At 47.3% G+C, this 18,809-nt stretch overlaps 7 protein-coding genes across 7 annotated transcripts; 5 read left to right on the top strand and 2 right to left on the bottom strand.

The window, feature by feature from the left end:
- Window positions 1-3,159: 3,159 nt before the first annotated feature.
- Window positions 3,160-4,139, top strand: L3040_008943 (uncharacterized protein; the record flags this gene model as incomplete). Its single annotated transcript, XM_007292704.2, has 2 exons — window positions 3,160-3,332; window positions 3,389-4,139. The coding sequence occupies 2 exons, from the start codon at window positions 3,160-3,162 to the stop codon at window positions 4,137-4,139; spliced, it is 924 nt and encodes a 307-aa protein (XP_007292766.2).
- A 1,010-nt stretch (window positions 4,140-5,149) lies between these two features.
- L3040_008942 (uncharacterized protein) lies at window positions 5,150-7,292 on the top strand (the record flags this gene model as incomplete). The annotated part of the gene is made up of 4 exons (XM_007292703.2): window positions 5,150-5,914; window positions 6,034-6,467; window positions 6,532-6,995; window positions 7,144-7,292. The coding sequence occupies 4 exons, from the start codon at window positions 5,150-5,152 to the stop codon at window positions 7,290-7,292; spliced, it is 1,812 nt and encodes a 603-aa protein (XP_007292765.2).
- Window positions 7,293-7,762: 470 nt separating this feature from the next.
- On the bottom strand, window positions 7,763-8,589 carry L3040_008941 (uncharacterized protein; the record flags this gene model as incomplete). The annotated part of the gene is made up of 2 exons (XM_007292702.2): window positions 7,763-8,492; window positions 8,558-8,589. 2 exons carry the CDS (start codon window positions 8,587-8,589, stop codon window positions 7,763-7,765), a joined length of 762 nt encoding a protein of 253 aa, XP_007292764.2.
- A 2,021-nt stretch (window positions 8,590-10,610) lies between these two features.
- Window positions 10,611-11,921, bottom strand: L3040_008940 (uncharacterized protein; the record flags this gene model as incomplete). Its single annotated transcript, XM_007292700.2, has 5 exons — window positions 10,611-10,859; window positions 10,997-11,277; window positions 11,327-11,541; window positions 11,595-11,860; window positions 11,916-11,921. The coding sequence occupies 5 exons, from the start codon at window positions 11,919-11,921 to the stop codon at window positions 10,611-10,613; spliced, it is 1,017 nt and encodes a 338-aa protein (XP_007292762.1).
- A 421-nt stretch (window positions 11,922-12,342) lies between these two features.
- Window positions 12,343-13,508, top strand: L3040_008939 (uncharacterized protein; the record flags this gene model as incomplete). The annotated part of the gene is made up of 5 exons (XM_066155770.1): window positions 12,343-12,409; window positions 12,567-12,704; window positions 12,775-13,130; window positions 13,211-13,278; window positions 13,370-13,508. The coding sequence occupies 5 exons, from the start codon at window positions 12,343-12,345 to the stop codon at window positions 13,506-13,508; spliced, it is 768 nt and encodes a 255-aa protein (XP_066010061.1).
- A 1,774-nt stretch (window positions 13,509-15,282) lies between these two features.
- L3040_008938 (uncharacterized protein) lies at window positions 15,283-15,820 on the top strand (the record flags this gene model as incomplete). Its single annotated transcript, XM_066155769.1, has 2 exons — window positions 15,283-15,311; window positions 15,373-15,820. 2 exons carry the CDS (start codon window positions 15,283-15,285, stop codon window positions 15,818-15,820), a joined length of 477 nt encoding a protein of 158 aa, XP_066010060.1.
- Window positions 15,821-17,454: 1,634 nt separating this feature from the next.
- On the top strand, window positions 17,455-18,312 carry L3040_008937 (uncharacterized protein; the record flags this gene model as incomplete). Its single annotated transcript, XM_066155768.1, has 2 exons — window positions 17,455-17,704; window positions 17,780-18,312. The coding sequence occupies 2 exons, from the start codon at window positions 17,455-17,457 to the stop codon at window positions 18,310-18,312; spliced, it is 783 nt and encodes a 260-aa protein (XP_066010059.1).
- Between the last annotated feature and the right edge of the window lie 497 nt (window positions 18,313-18,809).

The raw sequence follows: 18,809 nt of genomic DNA, 5'->3' as shown, positions 1-18,809 counted from the left end.
GGAATGGGATAGAATGAGGTTTTCGGCCGACAACGATAATAACTCGATGATCAGAAGATTAGAAAATGAAGATGTCTGTTGAGATACATCCGCTTATGAACTGTTATTTTATAATTAGGGGCTTTTGTATCGTTGATAAGGGTGTGGTAAAGAAGTGATTAGACGGTGAAGAGACGGGTGTCGTCGTTCGAGATTCAAAGTTGGAAGTTGGAATTTGGAGGTTCGAAGTTGTTAGTTAGAATCGAATCTTATATTTCGATGTGGAAATGTCTATTCCTTTTCCTTTCTTTTTCTCTCAGGCCCCCCCCCCCCCCCCCCCCCCCCACTTTTTTTTTTTTTTTTTTTTTGAGAAATCGGGAGCGTAGAAGCTGAGTAGCTGAGCGGGGGTTACATTTCTATATCCAGCGTTTCGAGGAAAGAAACACAACCGGAGGAGGGCAGACATTATCGCGGACTAGAATGCCGAGGGTAGCGTAGCTAGGAAATAGGCGTCCTATTGAGGTTTTGGGGATTTCTGGGGAGGAATCGGAGGGATAAGTGTTCTAGATAAAGGACCGTGAACCTTAAATCTTTTGAATACATACAGAGGTATGAAAGCCTCGATGCCACGAGTATGCTGAGGAAACTTGCAGTTGTAAAAGAATTCTCCGTGTCTGGCCTGCCTTACTGACACGATTACCCACTTGGTTTACCCATGTCAACGAATCTGAAGTTGGAATAGAATTTATGAGCCTATTTTCTCAAAACTTTTATCCCAAGGGGCACACTACACCCTCTTCATTTGTGAATCTGGCTGTAACGAACTGATTTGAGTGAAGTACTTGACTGCGAGCGGACGAAGCCGTGCCAGGAAGGAGATGGAGGTGGCTGCTGCCATTGGCGACAGAGCCAGCAGCATGAAAAAAACTGCTTATCGAGGACTTCTGATTTGGGAGCTGATGTAATTTTCAAAGTGGCGGCTAGTAGTTGGGCAGGTATGAATGCAGCAGGTTTGTTCAGTTTTCCTAGGGAGAAGAGTTATCGAAAGACTTACTATATAATTGGCCACTATTTTCGCAGGAGTTACGGTGAGCCGACCTCTAAGACCGTTTCTGATCTCCAAAAATTGACGTTGTCTTCGGTCTTGCGGTTCCACCACATTAGAGTATCCGGAAAAAGATGAGACCAATGAAAAATGAATAGTTGGAATAAGGAAATATATGCATCATCATACTTCAGCGAGTCTGAGAACACAAGTCCCTGTACGCGACCAAATTCAAGAATTGGTGTTAAGGCCAGAATGCGGACCACGCCACTAACATGGAGCAGCGACCTTGATACCCGCGAAGAAAAAAATCCACTATATTTCAAAGTTTTCACTCTTCTCCAATGTCTATTTGCAAGCCGGTGAGCCTTCAATGGGCGGGAAAATTAAATAATATGTCCCAGTAAACAACAACATTCGCTTAAAAAGTGGGGCCGGACGACTCACAGTTGACTCACCTTGTGGCCTGCAAAAATGAATCAGGGAGTAATTCGGTTACCTAAAATTAAAATGAAAAGTCATCCAAAAGCCTATTTAGTCCTAGATTAGTTCTCAAACTTCTACCAGGGAAGTAGAAGGGCCCGAAACTCCCAAGTGACATTCGCCAGATCGATCAACAAAACAACCCGAGGCCGATCTCGCAACGCCAGACTCAAACACCGCTTTCAACGTACTTGATCTCACCAAGAGCCTATATTTTTCAAGGTGATGGAAATATGAAGCTCTAGCTCGGTCATGGGCCCCGGCGGATGGGAGCACAGTGGTGACGCCCTCCCTGGGTGGGAGTAGACGATGAAGCTGCAGGTCACCGCTATTCGGAAGTATATGAAATCGCGGAGACCACAACGTCGAGGACTGTTTTGGGGGCTCTAAGCGCCAGTCTCAAATCGTCATTCGCTCGGAATCGATCACTCCATTGCTCGATCTGTGTAAGAGTCACATTGATCGAGGGCGACCATTCAGCCGTCAGCGGTGGTACTCGGAGTCGCACATTAGAAAGTCTCCTGGGGAGACGCGAACCGATCAATGATGCCCGGAAACTTTCCCTGGAAAGTCTTAAATTATAACTGTTGCCGGACGCCGAGGATCATTCATCGATGATGGAGATTTGTTGCTCCTCGGTTGTCAGCGGGAGCGACCGACAGTACCGACGTATTGAAGTTTCTGTACTCTGCGACGGAGAAATTAACTTCAGATCTGGATAAATTGAGCCATGGTTGCAAGAAAGAGTCGAGTTTAACAACTACTTACCTCCAGGTAACAACTGGTCAAGACGGGGTCAGAACTCAGGACGGGTTCGATTTGGCATGGAATACTAAAATATCCCATCCGTTGCTTATTTTTCTTCAAGCCATTCGGTCATCGATAGCGACCAGTCCTGGTTCAGAGAAAAGGAGAAATATCAGGAGAGTGGGGGTTGGGGGGATGAACAAAAAGAGATGACCACCAGGCTCTTGCGATGGACGCGTTACCGACGCGTGTTTCTTGGGCGATCCAAAATGAGGGCCAAAAAAAAGTCAGGGAAACAAAAAGAAAGGCGCCCGCGCTCCTGCAAATGAGGTGTTAGCAAGCCCGTCCAAGTCAGAAATGCTGAAGTCCGATTTACTGCAGGGTCGGTATTCCACTATACCACAGCGGGGGTCACCTGATAGATGCAAAGTTGGTGGGTAGATGGATATTTACATTCACCAAAAATAACTTCCCGCACCCAAGAAATCTTCGGTCAAGGTACCATCGGTCTTAACTCACCACTAGTAGAATATATACAAACACCACTATAATATTCAATGGAAAATAGTTTTGCGCAGCGCCAGTTCACCACTTCTCCGTCCCTTCGCCTGTCCTGCAGCAGCAATACGGTCGCGAGTTACTCTGAGGATTAGAGAGCGGAGGAGGGGGAAGTTCTCGATTAAAAAAGAGTGATTCTTGAGGGGTATCTCTTCTTGGACAGTATGCAGCTATCAGCTAGTCTTATTTGAATTCTTTCTCCAGGGTAGTCAATGATAGTAAACAATCACTAGTCATTAACCGAGCCAAGCCGGATAATTATTGATACGTGATGCGGCTCACAAAAGGCAAATCCAATATCAACGACCATCCTTTCCTCCTCACGACATCGGCCCAGGTCAATCACAATGGCCAGCTTTCGGACACCAGCTATACGCCATGTTGTGTCTGGTGCAGCTCCTTATCTGCGAGCAACACAACGGCGATGGGCACAGGTTCACGATATCCGGTTCTTGGCCACTCAGCAGTCAGACGGGGTGCTAGAGAAATACAAGGACAAGCTCGCAGAGAAGGCAAAAGAGTAAGAAAATGTATCCTCCATGCAAGAATTCCATGCTAATGTTCTGCCTTCAACAGAGAAGGATTACGGGATATCAATGAGTTGAAAGAAGTCTACAAAGACAAAATCAATCATCTCAAGAAAAAAGCCACCTTATCCATTCCCCTCGGCCCTGGACCACCTCCACAGCCATCCACAACCGATTCGCCATTCCCACCGCCACCTGCTGCCCCGCATACACCCACAGAGAAGCTTCCATCAGCTAAACCTGGAATAGAGACTCTTTCTTCATTCCTGGACCTGGAGAAAACCCGCGCGATGCCCCGTAAAGAGCTTGAAGCTATCTGGCGCCTGCGTCATGTCAACAATCCACAGTCACTATGCGCTGTCATCCCAACAGATGTCTACAACGTATTACAAGCAACCGCGAAAAAGTTTCCACATTTCATACTGCCCCTCCCCAAAGAAGGGCAAGGTGCCGAAATCCACATCCTGCAATGGACATTCCCAGCAGAGAACATAGTGACGGTACTCTTTACCCATCTTGCTGAATATAAATTGAGAGGAGAGTACAGCGAACCACATACAACGATTACACACCATTTGGAACTGTCACAGGATAAGGGTGTAGTATTGCTGCAAGGACAGGTTGTGGAGGGGCGGGGCGTGAGCGTAGATGAGGCCAAATGGTTGGTTATGTGTCTACAGAAGTTTTATGGGGTCCATGGAGAGAAGAGCGAGCGGAGGCGACTGTTAGAGCTGTTTGGTAAGGGAGATCCTGCCTTTAAGGTGGAGGACTTGCTGGAAGAAGCCGAGAAAGTTATTTGAGTTTATGAACTCGTACTTGGGCCAAACGGCCACGCGCGAGCTCACCTGAAAGACAGGTGTAATCGAATGGTTATATGGGATGTGGAAGCCTTGGCCATCAGCAATTGTAATATCAAACTTCGGAAGATGTAGATGAGAAGACATGAAAGTCAAGGTCGGCGTTTGGGACATGATGTATATTCTGAAAGATAGATGAACTCTTTCCCCCAGGCCTGACGGCTGTTCTCGCTCAGTTCGAGGCGTGAGAATGCTCTCGCTCTAGGTTTTGGCTTAGAGCGTTAGAGCTTTGGCAATTCAGAGTGCAGAGGAGTTGTCATGGCATTTGATCCCTTGTGCGAATGCTTGGTATGAGCAGGATCAAAAATCAGTTTTATTCTTCGTCTTATCAGGAATTCCACGGTCCTTATTGCTCTGTTGTAACATTTGCAAAATGATACATTGGATCCGAGTTGCGGCAGTTGACGATCTTGGACCCTGAGTGCCTGGGATCATGAAGTCGTCATTTTGGCAGTATATCCCAGCATCCAAAGAGCTTTTACGAGTTGCGTTTTAGTTTCGTGTGCATTGGTATTTGGCTCTTGCACGCAGTCTCGATGCTGGGACGATGCGTTCAGCATGCCGTGGGTCTGGTGGCCCTTCCGGAATAGCTTGATGACCGTTGTGCAACGACATCAAAACTACGGATTCGGCGAGCATTGTCCCATAAACCATCAAACAGAAGTGAATTGGTATATGGCAATGCTCGGTATCTTGATCAAATAGTGGGTCCGCGCTAGCTTCTGTTTACCAACACATCGCGTAAAAAAGGGTGAATATCGCAAAGACTTCAAAGCTGAACTGCTAACTCGTTGAATCGCAACAAGATCGAGCCACCGCACCATTCGATTTCGCTAAGTAGAAATTTTCTTTTCCTCTCATCCTATTTCCTCGCACATCAACTTCAACCCGAGGAAACGAACCCACCAACTCCAATCTCGCAACCCGCAATATCTGCAGCTCCAGTATGCAAGATGTCGCAGTGGCAGGCAGACCGTGACCGTAATACTTACGGCCTTGCTTCCAACCCCCAGGATCAACCAAACAAGCGCCCTCGCCTCGAAAACGAACCCGCTCCGGCCATTATCGCTGAAGGCGCCGAGCATACCTCCATTGCAAAACCCACCCCAGCTACAGCTCCTATTCATAAGATGCCCAACTTGCATGCTCTCTATCACCCCTATGGCCCTGCTCCCGAGGGCAAGGCACAACAAGTGGAGCGCGTCGAAGTTGAGGCCACCGCGACCTTCATCGGCGAACACTCTAACCCAACCCGCTCCTATCTCACCCCAATTCCGCTTCCAGCAGGCAAGTTGTCTCGGTGGCAAGCTGTACGCACCAAGAGCGCCGATGATCTTATTTTCGACCGCAAGACCAGACAAAGACGCGTCGATGTAACAACCGTAACTTTGATCTCCGAAGCCTCCGGGAACAGCGGCAGCGCGCTCGGTATTGAAATGGATGGAGGTTTGAAGAAGCCAACCTGGAAGTGCTTGACCTGGCCCCTCGACGAACTCGACGACCCCGCCGAGGACGAGGCAGCAAATGAGGCAGAGGTCGAACACCACGGCCCCGAAAGCAACTTTTCGATTCCCGTTCCCATTAATTCTCCACAAGCTCTCCGTAGCCGCCTGGCCAAGAAGTTTGTGTTCAACACCTCCGAGTTAAAGATGATGTTACGATTCATGAGAATTCACCGCACCAGCAAGGTCACCGGCCACAAGGAAGACTTCGCTGAGGTATGTAATGAAGGCATTCTCTATTTCATGATCTGAGTGTTTCGAAACGATTGGGGCATTTCATCCTCGTCCAAGAACCTTCGTGAACGGGAAACTGCTGACTAGCCCGGGCTATACAGCTGCTTCAACATCTTGGTTACTCAAACAGTAATCTCGAGGCGAAAGAGTGTATCCAATTGAGAACAAAGACACAAAATAAGATACGCAGCCTCGAATCATCTCTCAGAAAGTCGGGAGCTATCGAGAGCGGGTACGAGAACGCACCTCTGCACTTTGCGGAGTGGACGATCATATGGCAGAAGCCAGGCTGGGATGGCTCGATCTCTAAGCCCTCCCAGGCAGATTATATGAAGGCTATGAACATTAACGCTGGAGCTGTTGGTGTTACTGCTGGTGCGAGCGGCTCAAAACCGGGGGGTGTTTACGATGGAATGGACCTGTTTGTGGTCGAAGAGCCAGAGTTCTCAGATGAGCCAGCAATGGGCGCCAATCAGTCTGCTGAGGATGGAGGATATGTTGGAGGCTCAGGCGGCGCAGATCCTAACAAGTGGTAGTATGCTCACGGGCCTGCTTAAACTATTCTTTGCCCGGAAGCACACTGACTCGAAAATTTGCAGTAACCGGGAACTCATCCAAGAAACCATCGACAGCAGCGACTGGAACTATCGCGTCGTAGCGGCTCAAAACCTCGGTCTCAACCTCTCGGATCATGCCGTCCTCGCAAATGATCCTTTCCCAGGCTTCGAGTACTCTGGCCCCATCGTCGAAACCCCCGTTATGCCTGCCGCTACCCATGCTGTCAGAGCCCCAGCTACACCCAAGAATCTTGACCAAGTCATCACCCTCGATGTCTCACCCACCGCCAGCTCGAGCGCCTCCGCCAACAAATCTCACTCACTCGGTGATGTCGACTCCCACTCTGACGAGGACGTCGCCCGATATGCCATCGTCGCCGAGCCAGCCAGAGTCCCAGATGAGAATCTCTATGATGCGGAGTCTGACACCGAAATCTTGGATGACCACTCGATGGTGGGCAGCCAACAAACCTGCGGCTCGGAGAGCACGACTGAAGCCACCGCCAGTAAGTCGTTTTCCATTCCTTATTTTAGAGTTCTATTGCACTTCGCCGACACGTGCGTGTCTCGGACTTTGACTCGAAGCACGCCTGAGAGATTTCATTCAGTCTCAAAGATTGTTGAGAAATTATACTAACGTCCCATATCTTGCAGGCCCGCCTGCTTGTCCGACCACTCCCGTCCGCCAGGCTAGTCGCCAAAACATCGAACCGGCGACTCCCTTCAGCAACCGCCTGTCTGCTGCCACGCCTCATACACCTGGAAGCGCTATCATGGCAGTCTGGTCTCCTAAGGACGACTAGAATCTTGCGTCACATCACAGCTGCGGAGGAATTTGTACTGGAGCTTGGATTTTCTTCTGGCGTTTGGTATTCTCCGATGATGCGGCCCGAGATGTGTCTTCATTTCCCTCTACGATTGAAGATACTGGATCCAATGTACTTTAGGATCTCTTTCCATTAATCGCAAGGCTAATTTTTGACTTTGGGTCAATGTAACTTTTACAACGGGGGATGTTAGGATCAGCCTACTGTCCCCGCTTCCATAAGCAAAGGAATAAGTTTTCCAAATGCACCACTAAAGTTGAGAATCAGATTAAGTCTCTTTGATGTACTTTTCCTTGCGTAATGCTCATAAATCTGTCATGGAAGCCCCTTGCTTCATCCGCGATGCTGAGACTGAGTTACAAAGTGCCCATGTGGTAGAACTGAACTTCCTCGAATCTATTTGCTTGATTATGCCTCCCGCCCGGCCTCATCCAGTCGTCGTTCTTCTAAACTTTTTCCAAGTCAAGGTGGCATGTGCTATTCTTGAGATGACTGTGGAAGAAACATCGTCCCAATCCCCCTTCATCGGTCCGCTTTAGAATATTCAATACTCTCAGCTTTCCTTCACGGAACATCTGCACATATTTCCATTCATATTCCAGATAATCCGATCCGAAGTCGGGGTGTCGTTGTACCACCTCTCCTAAGGCTTTGCCCTGGTCCTGGTGCGTAACGTTGATAGATACACCCTTTGCCCTCCAATTGACCATGAGCAGACACATCAGAACACAGTAGATCCGCAGTTTGCTCTTTTCGCTGGTGTTCTGGTACGCGAATGCGATCATGGGGAGGACTGGGAATCGAGTCTGTTCTCGTTGCACGTCCTGTATCATATCCATGACTCGATTGGCAAGATAGTCGAAACATATTTTGGAAGCAAAGGCGAATTGTTGGAACAAGACGACGTTGATGAAGGCGCGTGTGCCAGCCGCGGTTGCTGGATACTTGTCACTCGGAAAGGCTGGCAGGGCGTCTTGGTAGATGAACATGTTCGTGACCTCGAACACATCGGCGTCGTCTTCAGGGAGGTACATAATACCCTCGGCGGATTCCTTGAAGCCACCGTTCAAGGCCTTCGAGAAGAACTCGGATCGATCGCAGAGCAGCTTCTTGTGGAGGACGAAAGGCTTGCGCTTGGGGCCAACGTAGATTGTGACTATCTCTGTTCCCATTGCCCTGTGAGAGAGTCAGCAGATTACCAAAAATAGAAGTGGGCTCAAAAAATATGGAAAGGAACTTACTCGGCACTCAATTGAAATACTTTAGATGTCATTTCGTCATGAATTCGATGATCTGGACCGGAACGGAGTAATTGCCGAGCTGACTTTTGGTGGTAATTAATGAGGGGTGCAAAGAACGACGTAGGCGCAAGTATCGAGGAGTAAACTTATTGGTATCACAGGGTGTATGTGAAGCAAGTTAAATACGTATTCAGTCTGAGTGTGTGTATTCAGTTGATTTTGCATACCGTTGATTAAGTGGAGTTGAAGCTACTTGAGGTATAAACGGAAAAGCAAACGGAGCAGTCAAGTGGCCTGACTGACTTGATTAAATTGACTGACATGACTGAAATATTCCTTGCTTGACCGCTACTCTCGCCTTAGCCTTATTAGTTACCAAAGTTGCTAAGGTTTCAGAACGAACTGAAGTCTCAGTTCCAACAAAACTAACGGGCCCGAACATCAAGAAAAATCTTGGCTGCAAAGTCTTCAAGATCTTCTCTTATGATTCTGAATGCGAAATTGTGCAATTATTTCTAACAAAAATCAATTTTCGTAGTATAAAAAGGTCTTGTAAATCGAGTTAAAGTTAAAATCAAAGTCAAGTTGATATTGCTATTATTATTATATTTATTTGCGTCAAAAAGTTAGCAAGCCGAGCTTATCGCATTAAGACCTTTTATAAGGTATAAGTGATAGATAGTCGGCTTTAAAGTCAAGCTGTTCTTTCAAAAATTCCGCATACTAGCTGATAAACCTCTCTTTAACGTTTCTAAACTAATAGCAAACTATTATAATATCGTACTTTCGCAACTTTCTGTTCTTATATATATTGATATAATATCTTTTTAGCTCGAGAATAATAAGTCTTATCTCGAACTCGCGCGATACGTCTTGCATTTTATCGGTAATCCTCTTTTATAACTCGTTTATGCAAAGCTTCTTAGCTAAGAAATAAAACGAATACAAGATATTGTAATAATCAATGGCACCGTCCTGGAACCCTGGAAACGTCTCGCTTGGAAAGTGCGGAAAGCGGTCCTGGTAAAGGAAGACCATCAGAGTCTCGAAAGCTGAAATATGTTCTTCGGGCATATACATGACTCCATTTGATTGCTGGAGGTTGCCTTTGAAAGCCTTCTTGAAGAATTCAGACTTGGCGCAGATCGATTCCTTGTAGATACTAAACAGTTTTTTCTCCAGTCCAACGTAGATCTTGACAATCTCAGTCCCAGGAATCCTATGCTAGCAGCCAGAAAAGAATTCTAGAATGAAGGTGAAGTTCGCGACGGATGCTTACTTGGAATCAAGACCGCAATCCTTTGTGATTACCATGATGTATTCCACCTTCGGGGGATGGAGAGTCGACTGTTGAAATCCAGATTAAGAGAGAGATTCACGTAGGCAAGTCTGCTCCGCGTCTTCTTTACCTCGCGCTGTACGAGACAAAGAGGTCATGTGTGTCGTTGCTGCGTCGGGCTGTGATGAAGAAGAAGTACAGGAACGGCAGGTGTGAAAGTCGAAAGAGTCTAGGCTAGATAGCGCGCGCTCACCCGACGCTAGTATGAAATTGATTGATTGGGTAGTCATATTTAGCGCTAATGTGAAGTTCACAACATGGATCAGATAATGAAAATGCTGCTACAGCATCGCCATAGGATTATTTTGTCTGAGAATAGCAAAGATGATCTTTTGCCATGTAACATATATAAGGAAGTTATCTATATTCTTGGCGCCGACGGAGGGTCGGCCCAAAGCTCCTGGGCTCTTGCAGCGAGCCTATAAGACCGGAAAGTAAAAAAAAAAACATCTGAGAATATGGTTATAGAGACTTTCACGGACGAATCTAAGGTTTCAAAAGCACATAAACAGCGGAAGAAAACAAGGATCTGCTTTTATTCGGAATGAATAGAGACGAAAAAGGGCACCTCAGTGTTGCTCCAAACTCTCAAATCCTTAAAAGCTCACTCTAAGAGCCGCGTAGCCACCAATCTCGAGTATTTGACAGAGGATGCCTAGACAGAGGCTCGAACCTCAATTCAACCTCGCAGAATATGGCACCGGACGAGGATATTCAGGCTGGACGCCAGAGATGGCAGATGGGTTCTCCAGCCGCATCCTTAGCACCAGTATGGACGTGGAATCGGCATGGCGTGACCCCGTCAAACCGCGTCAGGTAGTCGCTTCCTCCTGCTCTCACACACTCCATGCAATTCTCCTTGTATCTGCAGTGGCGAACTCGGGGGTCCTGGTGTGGGATATAAGCACGGAACGCATCCAAGAAGTCCACCAGAAAGTCGTTGTACTTTGCGAAAAAGGCAGGCTAAGAAAATGTCAGCGTTCTTGAGACTAAGATACGGCCACTGATTTATAGAATGGCTCTAAGCATTTGCCTAGAGATATAACCCCTTGCCTGCATCTTCTATCACAAAGTTACTGGAGAAGGGCAAAAGTACTTACAATAGAACCGTTTTGAACAAAAGCTTCGCTGCGAAGAAAGTAAACCAGGGAGGCGGCGCAGAACTTTCGCATCATTGAGCCAGGAGCACTGTGCAGGCAGACACCTTCAGTAAGAATCAATTCTGGGAACTTCTGTATCATGTAGAAGCCATCTTGAATATTATCCATGACCTTATCACGAACTGTAGCACTCAAGTGGTATTTCTCGATGAATACGTAGAAACGCACGAGTATGACAAGAAGTGTAGCTTGGAAGGTGACTGGGGCATCATGTGGGATGGCTAAATCTATCAGCATCCGTATCTCTGAAGATCAATAGTATCTACTCACCTGGGATTTCCTCGGAGTATATGTAGTTGATAAAGAGCTTGAGGGCGTCAGGATCCTCATTATTCAGCATCACTGTGTCATAGCCTGGCCCAATATCTTGGCATAAGGCGTCGTACATCCCACCGCACTCTCGAAGAAGGTTCTTGTGGATAGTATAAGTCTTTCTACGGTAGTCTCTGCCGACGACCAAGGTGACAACTTCGGAGCCCATGCGGCTTTGCGACAGATTAGTTAAATGCTTGCCATTGTATTGAATAAGAACACTTACTCGCAAATGCTTAATTTTTGCGGATCAGAAGCGATGACCAAAGCAGTGCTGGGGCCTATGCTAGCTGCTTCATTGACACTATTGGCAGGATTGTTAACCGGGTGTGCAGCAGTGATAGCTCGTCCATTGATGCCATGCTCGACACCTTTGTTAATAGGGTTGTTAGCCGGCTGTTTCAAGACATCCCAATCATGATTATCGCCATCGTCCATCTTTTGCGGCGTCGGTGGAGAGATGCCAATGCCTTGATGAGGATGTTTTGCGGGCTGGATCATCTGCGTCAGTGTATATTCCCTGAAGTTTCCGGACCACGTTACTTACATCCATCTTCGAATCCTTGTTTGCTGCTGTAGATGTGCTGCGTGATGTTTTCCTGAAGTTGAGCAGGCGAAGGTCTAGGTTAATATAATGAAAAGTGCGCTAGAACACGTGACCGACATTTGACAGTTGTGCTCCCAAATTCATTGGAAATATCGAACCATGGTACGAAAAGGCTTTAGTATTATCTCAATTTTTTCTTCTAAGATTACTCGCCGCTTTAGACTCCGATTAGATACAGGAGCACTAGATCTCTACACATGATATCAAACACCTTTCGAACCCTTTCTTTGTCTCTACAAAGGCTTCTCACCTACATAGAGCCAGCGCCAAAAAATCCGGCGGAATCAGGCTTCTAGTTATTTGGGTGCTTGATCTCATACGCCAGCAAGCCAATCCAAGGAAGGCCGAGCAGTTCACGTCTAGAACCATGATTCGATTGAGCACGCCGACCAAAAGCTTACCAAGAGCATGGCGGCGACAAAGGTCCTTAGAGAGTATGGTTCTCTCAAAATTTTGCTGATTATCTTTGTGCGAATGTTACTGCAGCGTGATAGGAGAGGAAACCGTCATCATCACAGTTGGCAGTCACAAACGCAAGAATTTTATCGTCCACAAGCAGCTTCTGTGCGATACGTCCGAATTATTTGCCAGAGCATTCAAGGGTGGCTTTCAAGAGCGCAGTCGCTCAGCAGCCGCCGGACGCGCTTGGGGCAGATGTGCAACGCAGACGGGGAGACGGAGGACGGGCGCGGGCGGGGTCGTCACGGGTCGCGGGACATGGAATGTTAGGTATGGCAGGAATAAAATCGCTCTTTCCTAATCCAGAAAATCCTACACGGCTGACCCATGATGCCTTCAGACGACCACCCTGATGCATTTGCATGGTTTGTGACTTGGCTATACCGCTCTGAAGTTCCCGAGGGGAAGACCGTGTCTTACCAGCGGATCCTCTACAATCTTTATGTTCTTGGAGAGAAGCTTCTGCTCAACGAGCTGCCCAATAAAACAATGGATCGAATCAGGGAGAATCATGCTGCTACACACAAGGTATCAGGAGCCTCCAGCCGCCACTCGGAATATGTTGGAATGTTATACGACAACACCCTGGAGGATTCCCCAATTCGGAAGTTCATTGTTCAGATGATGGCCTATGATTACTTCAACTCATTAGTCGCATCTGGAAGTGCCGGTCTAATTGGTGGAGATGCTCTAAGAGTTTGTGGGAGATTACAAGGGAGTATGGAGATCTCTTTGAGGACTTCTTTGCTTATGTTTTGACTTCTTCGATGGTCAAGTATCCCCTAAACCCGGCATTTCAATTATCCTTCACTTTCGATAATTGTCGCTTTCATCGACACGGGAGGTATGCGATATCCCGGCGAATTTCTCTCTGATTGTCAACATATAGCTTCTTGGTCAGCAAATGCTAATTGCTCTCTTCTTCACCTTAATAGCGGTGAAATCTGCTACTTGAGAACGACACACTTAAATCAATTAGCGACATCTGCAACTCCATCGAATTCTTTGGCCTCGTCCCAGCATCTAGGAGCTGTACCAACCAGCCAGTTTCTTTTTGTATTTGGCCGCAACTAGATAGGGGCTCAGACATAATAGCATATTCGCGGTAGATATGCGGTGGGTTTTCAGGGGATTACATAGGAAGCTGCCGCCACACAAAATGTTGGAATCGCCTTGGCTGGATTCGACTACATTCACTCAGGTAGGTACAGAGACATCAAGGATGGAGAATTCGCTTTTACGGGTACCGGGGCAGTGATGTTTAGCTGCAAAGCATGGTCTGGGTCTTTGCCAGAGGGTTTGTGTTGGAACCTTCTGAAATCTCATGAGGCAGTATGATTGTACGATAAAAATGACCTACTAAGGTCAGATCATACAGCATTCTGTTTGCAATTCTGTTTGTGCCTATGCTAACTATTCACGTAGCTTGGTTTCCCTCCTTCTTAGAAGCATGTACAAACCGACAACTCAAAGAATACTTATTCAATTGCAACACCCCCCTCTTCCCCCTGTGATACCAACAGTTTGAGACTAGCTACATAGCAAAAAAAAATACTTGCTTTGCCCTTTATTTTCACACCTTCGAGAAGAACATGCTAACAGAGAATTTGGCAATCATGGATATTTGGAAGCTAATTTATGCCAACAAGGCACTCAAAACCAACTTATCAAACCATTGAGGTTTGTTTTTGCAGACTCAATATGACGCAGACTCAAAGGCTACCGTCCGCTCAGTTCCATAGCATTGAGAATAATTGTTAAAAAAAGGACAGCCAACACAGCCTAAAAAAGCATATCGAGCGAGGCCCAAAATTTGATAGTAGCAAAATGACTTTCTCGGCATACATTTCAATCGCCCCCAAGCAATTTCCTGAAGACTAGCTCCGCTTCCTTCACCCAATGGCCTTTCCTTTTCCAAGGAGCCAGGAGCAGGCAGGCTACTCTCCCTCGAAGGTCGACCACCACACCACCTCTCGCTCACGGCATCAGCCTGTTCGACCCTCAGAAGCATCGAGTCCGGCGCCAGATTGTCTCTAGTCAAGATCCTAGAGATATTGGCCGAGTATACGCAAGTCCTTCCCGCACTCTGTTTTTGTCTGATGACGCAGCTGACCGTATTCAAGCATGGTCGGCACAGAAATCGTTACCATACATACACGTAGGCCAGGATCGCAAAGAACACGTCGTCCACAAGAAGGTGATCTGCAAAAAGGTCGCTTTCTTCCGCAAGGCTTTCATGGGAAACTTCAAGGAGAGGGATGGAAATATGGACTTGCCGGACGACGAGCCAGCTATCTCCACGTCATTTCTGGGATATATGATGGCTTGCTGGATAGCACAACAATCCCAATGTATCTGAAGCCAGCCAATAGGAACCTCAGAATGCATTGCATGAAAAATAAGGAAGGAACTTACAAAATCACCTCCTGGACTTTGTACATTCTTCTCTTTCCTATATAGCGCTTCTGTTCATTTATCCGACAACGCCAAGGCCAAAAATAGTCTATTTCGAGAAGACGATTGTATTCTTTTCGGGCGTGAAAGAATATCAATTTCAATTCACTGCTAAAGTTATGCCGGCCTTACTTCGGGAACAGAATCAAAAGTAATAATGTAAATATTGAATCCCTGTTAAGGCCGTATAAGCGAAGAGGCTAGAAAGACTTTGAAGACAGACTTTGTTTTCAAAACCACCGCTTTCGACTCGTCAACACCACAAACCTATTTGCACGACCTTCGAAGCAGCAAATTACTGATCGCGCTCCATCATATAGAAGAATTGAGTCGCGACAAAAGTCATCCTTGGATTCCGAACAACCGCAGTCCGAACAACCGCAGCACAAGCGCAATGGGTCCAACGCCGGCGCCTCTCGGCGAGTACGTTTCCCTTTATCTCCCTCTATCTCCGTTCTCAGTTTCGTAGCTGATAGTCTCCAAGCCTGGGTACTGAACTCGTGCATATCTACGTTGGCAAGAAACGTAAACATTACGCTGTTCATAAGAAACTGATTTGCGAGAAGTCGGAATACTTCAACGCGGTGTTCACGGGTAGCTTCAGAGAAAATGACGGAGAGATGTCTCTGGAGGAAGTAAATGCGGAAGTTTTGCGGCTGTTCGTCGATTGGCTTTACAGTTCTCGAGTTTCGCAGCAAGACACCGCAGAGCACCTTCTCAACCTCTTCAACCTCTACATCTTTGCGGGGAAGATCTGTGATAGCAATCTCTCGAACCGAACGATGGATGCTATCAGGCAGATCTTCTATCGCTGTAGAGATGCACGAACCACGCCCGAGCTTGCTCTCCACATACAGCCAGACAGCGGAGGGTTGCCCCCTTCGAAAATTCTGCATCCATCACCTTGCCTGGTCGATCTTCCTGGACTATGATAATTTCACCGACGAAAACCAAATTTCGATCCCCGGTGGCAAACGCTTGAGGGAATTCATCAAACAGCTCTGCAAGCACGAGGACTTGATCGTGGATCGTTTTGCGTTTATCCGAGATAACCACAACAATCTTCGAGATCCGGTCCCTTTCAAGTGCCAATTCCTCATGCCAGACAGTCGCTGTGAGCATAATTTTCACCGCCACGATGGCCACGAGAAGGAGAGAAAGTGCTACCTGGAGGAGGTCTCCATTTTTGATGATTACGTGCAGTGGCCGGAGGGACATAGAATGAAGGACCTTGTGGGGGTTTTAAATGCAGACTGATGCAGGGCTAGTGGGTATTGAGATACAAGCGCAGCAGTTTAGCATATGAGACTTCGTTCAAGCCGGTCAGCTAGAATGCGCATTATACAAAGAACTTTTCCAGACACCAGCTGCGGCTACTTTACCAGACGGGGAGGAGAACAAGAAGCGCTGATAGAATTATACCTGCTTCACGGTGCTTGGCTCGGGATGAGAAATCATGCAGAGGACATTGCCTGGTCTTAAACTTCAACGCATTCGCTGCCCGAAGAGGGACCTCGTTTAACTGTACTCATTCAAACTCGGCGCTCTTCCAAGCCTGGATCTCCAGGCCCTTGAAGCGCTGTGCAACTTCCCCACCGTCAGAAATTCAAGATTCTAGCTCTCGAGTATCTGATAGCTTGACCATTCTGATTGAAGATCAAAAACTTTAAACTTTGCCCATTCCTTTTATGATATCTCCGAGTAAGGTATGATGGAGCCGAACACTTGGCGATATATCAAGAAATCTTGGACTCCTTGACAAGGATGTATAAATTATGATGAGTTCTAGTGAAGCTGGGATTCTGGAAGTTAAGGAACCCGTATATATTTACAATTTCCTCGAGGAAACTTATCTGCATACAGGCTAGCAGTGGATACTATGAGACCGGACTGCGGAAACCGTTTTGGAATTGCAGTCGTTCTATGTATCCTTTAGTAGGCCAAGAACTTTTACAAAGTGGCATTATTAGAAGAGAGAGTCAAAGAATTGAATTAGCCTAGAAGCCAGGTGTGAATTATAGACCATACATGCCCATCCTATTCGACTGACGCGGCGCTAGCGTAAGTGAGGCCAGGCCGGGTCAACGTCGGTCCGTGCTGGAGAGCGGGATACAGATTAGCGCTAGGCATATTCGCGCAGCCTCGCTCCTCTCTCTCTCGATCAACACGTCCTCCACTCCCATTCAACTCGCCGCTATGATAAAGGTCGGCGGCAGGCGGTATAAGAGAAGATAGACCAGGGTATGATATCTTTGTCACCCCCAGATGGCCTGAAGTCTGCAATTTGACGCGCCTTCCCTAATAGTCAAGCAAGAGCAGCGCACCCGCACCGAGCAGCGTATCTGCATCAGCCGAAGAAAAGAACAAAAACATAGTACATGCATCGCTTGTGCTGATATTGGAAGGGGGGCTAACAATTCTCTCTGGACTACGTCAGCGGAAGCATCGAAGACTTCTATCAACTACAAGGGTCGCTTCAAAAGAAAGCGAGTCATTACATTTCAATCTCCATGCATGCTCGACCAGCTGACACCCCGCAGCTTTAGCGACGAAGTGGTTATCATCTATGTCGGTCCCAAACGAACGCAAAAAGTTCGTCTTGCACGAGACGCTGCTTTGCAACTCGGTCGACTTCTTCAACGGCGCCTTCAACTCCTCGTTTAAGGAGGGGTGCGAAGGAGTTATGAATCTGCCAGAAGATAAACCAGCCGCATTTGCGATTTTCGTAAAATGGCTCTGTACAAGGAGAATTCCAGGCGGAAGAACCCAATCCTACTTGGACAATCTCGTCGATCTCTACATCTTCGCCGATAAGAGTGAGTGAGCTCGAGCAGCAAGCAAACCCCTTTTGTAGGGCTTAGGAGCAACACGATACCAAGAAAATGTACTAGAGAAATGCAGACCCGGCCACTCGATAGTATGCGAGGTTGCTTTGAAAGACACTATTACGGACGTCATCCAAGACATCGCAACAAAGTACAAGCTCCGCGACGATGCCTTCGTGCCTATCCTCGAAAAGCTATGGAGCATTTCCCTTCCAGAGCCCGGTCTAGTTCGTTTGGTCGCATGTATCATCGTCGACTCGTTTGTCAGGAAGTCGCATAAGGAGAAGGCCAGTTGGTCTATAGTGGGTATCAGACTCCAGGATGATAAGGTGATCTGTAACTTGACCAGGGATAACCTGGAACACCTTCAGATCATGATGAGGCTTCTTGATTATGTACTCGTCGTTCCATTCTATCCTGCTATTTCGGGCTATAGTCCATGGATGAGGCGTGAGGCGTCGAAGGGCAGCCGGTGCTTCTTTCATGTCTATAAGGACGGTCGGGACTGTAGGGCTACCTCGGCCATGAAGACGAAGAGGATTCCGCGAAGGACGTACGGAGTAGTTGCTAAAGCAGATAAGGCAATTTCACAAGACTAGAGCTCTACCATAATTGTTTTTGAACCATCTCCTCAAACACAAAAACCTTAATATCTTCATAATCCGTTAAAAATCTTTGTATCACAGCTTAACTGCCTTTCAAAAATCGTGTCAAGAGTACAAAGTCCAAAGAATACGGCGGCTGGTGACAGTTAGCCGTACTCTCCTACAGAGTCGCCTGGTAGATGCGCAGACCCGGTAGAGATCTACCGTTACAGCCCCCCCACGTTAGCAGATCAATAATTCATCTAATCAATGAGATCTCTCACAGCTTGCTATCCACGCCTATCAGCTCGCCTCGCCTCGTCAACGAAAGAAAGAGGGAAAAAAAAAAAGGAGTAGAAGAAGGGAGGCGTGGAGAAGTTCCACAGCCAAACAAGCACCAGCCCGACGGGTCGGACTCGCTGCTACTGTACCTGGGGATGTCCACACCACCACCACCACCACGAGACGGGGGAAAACGCGTGCCGCCACTTCCTGATTTGGACAGGTGTGGT

The sequence above is a fragment of the Drepanopeziza brunnea genome (genome assembly GCF_022702325.1).
Source record: "Drepanopeziza brunnea f. sp. 'multigermtubi' strain 214-2 chromosome Unknown ctg19, whole genome shotgun sequence".
Lineage (NCBI taxonomy): Eukaryota > Fungi > Ascomycota > Leotiomycetes > Helotiales > Drepanopezizaceae > Drepanopeziza > Drepanopeziza brunnea.
Note: the sequence above shows the minus strand (reverse complement) of the source record. Positions and strands in the feature narration are given on the sequence as shown.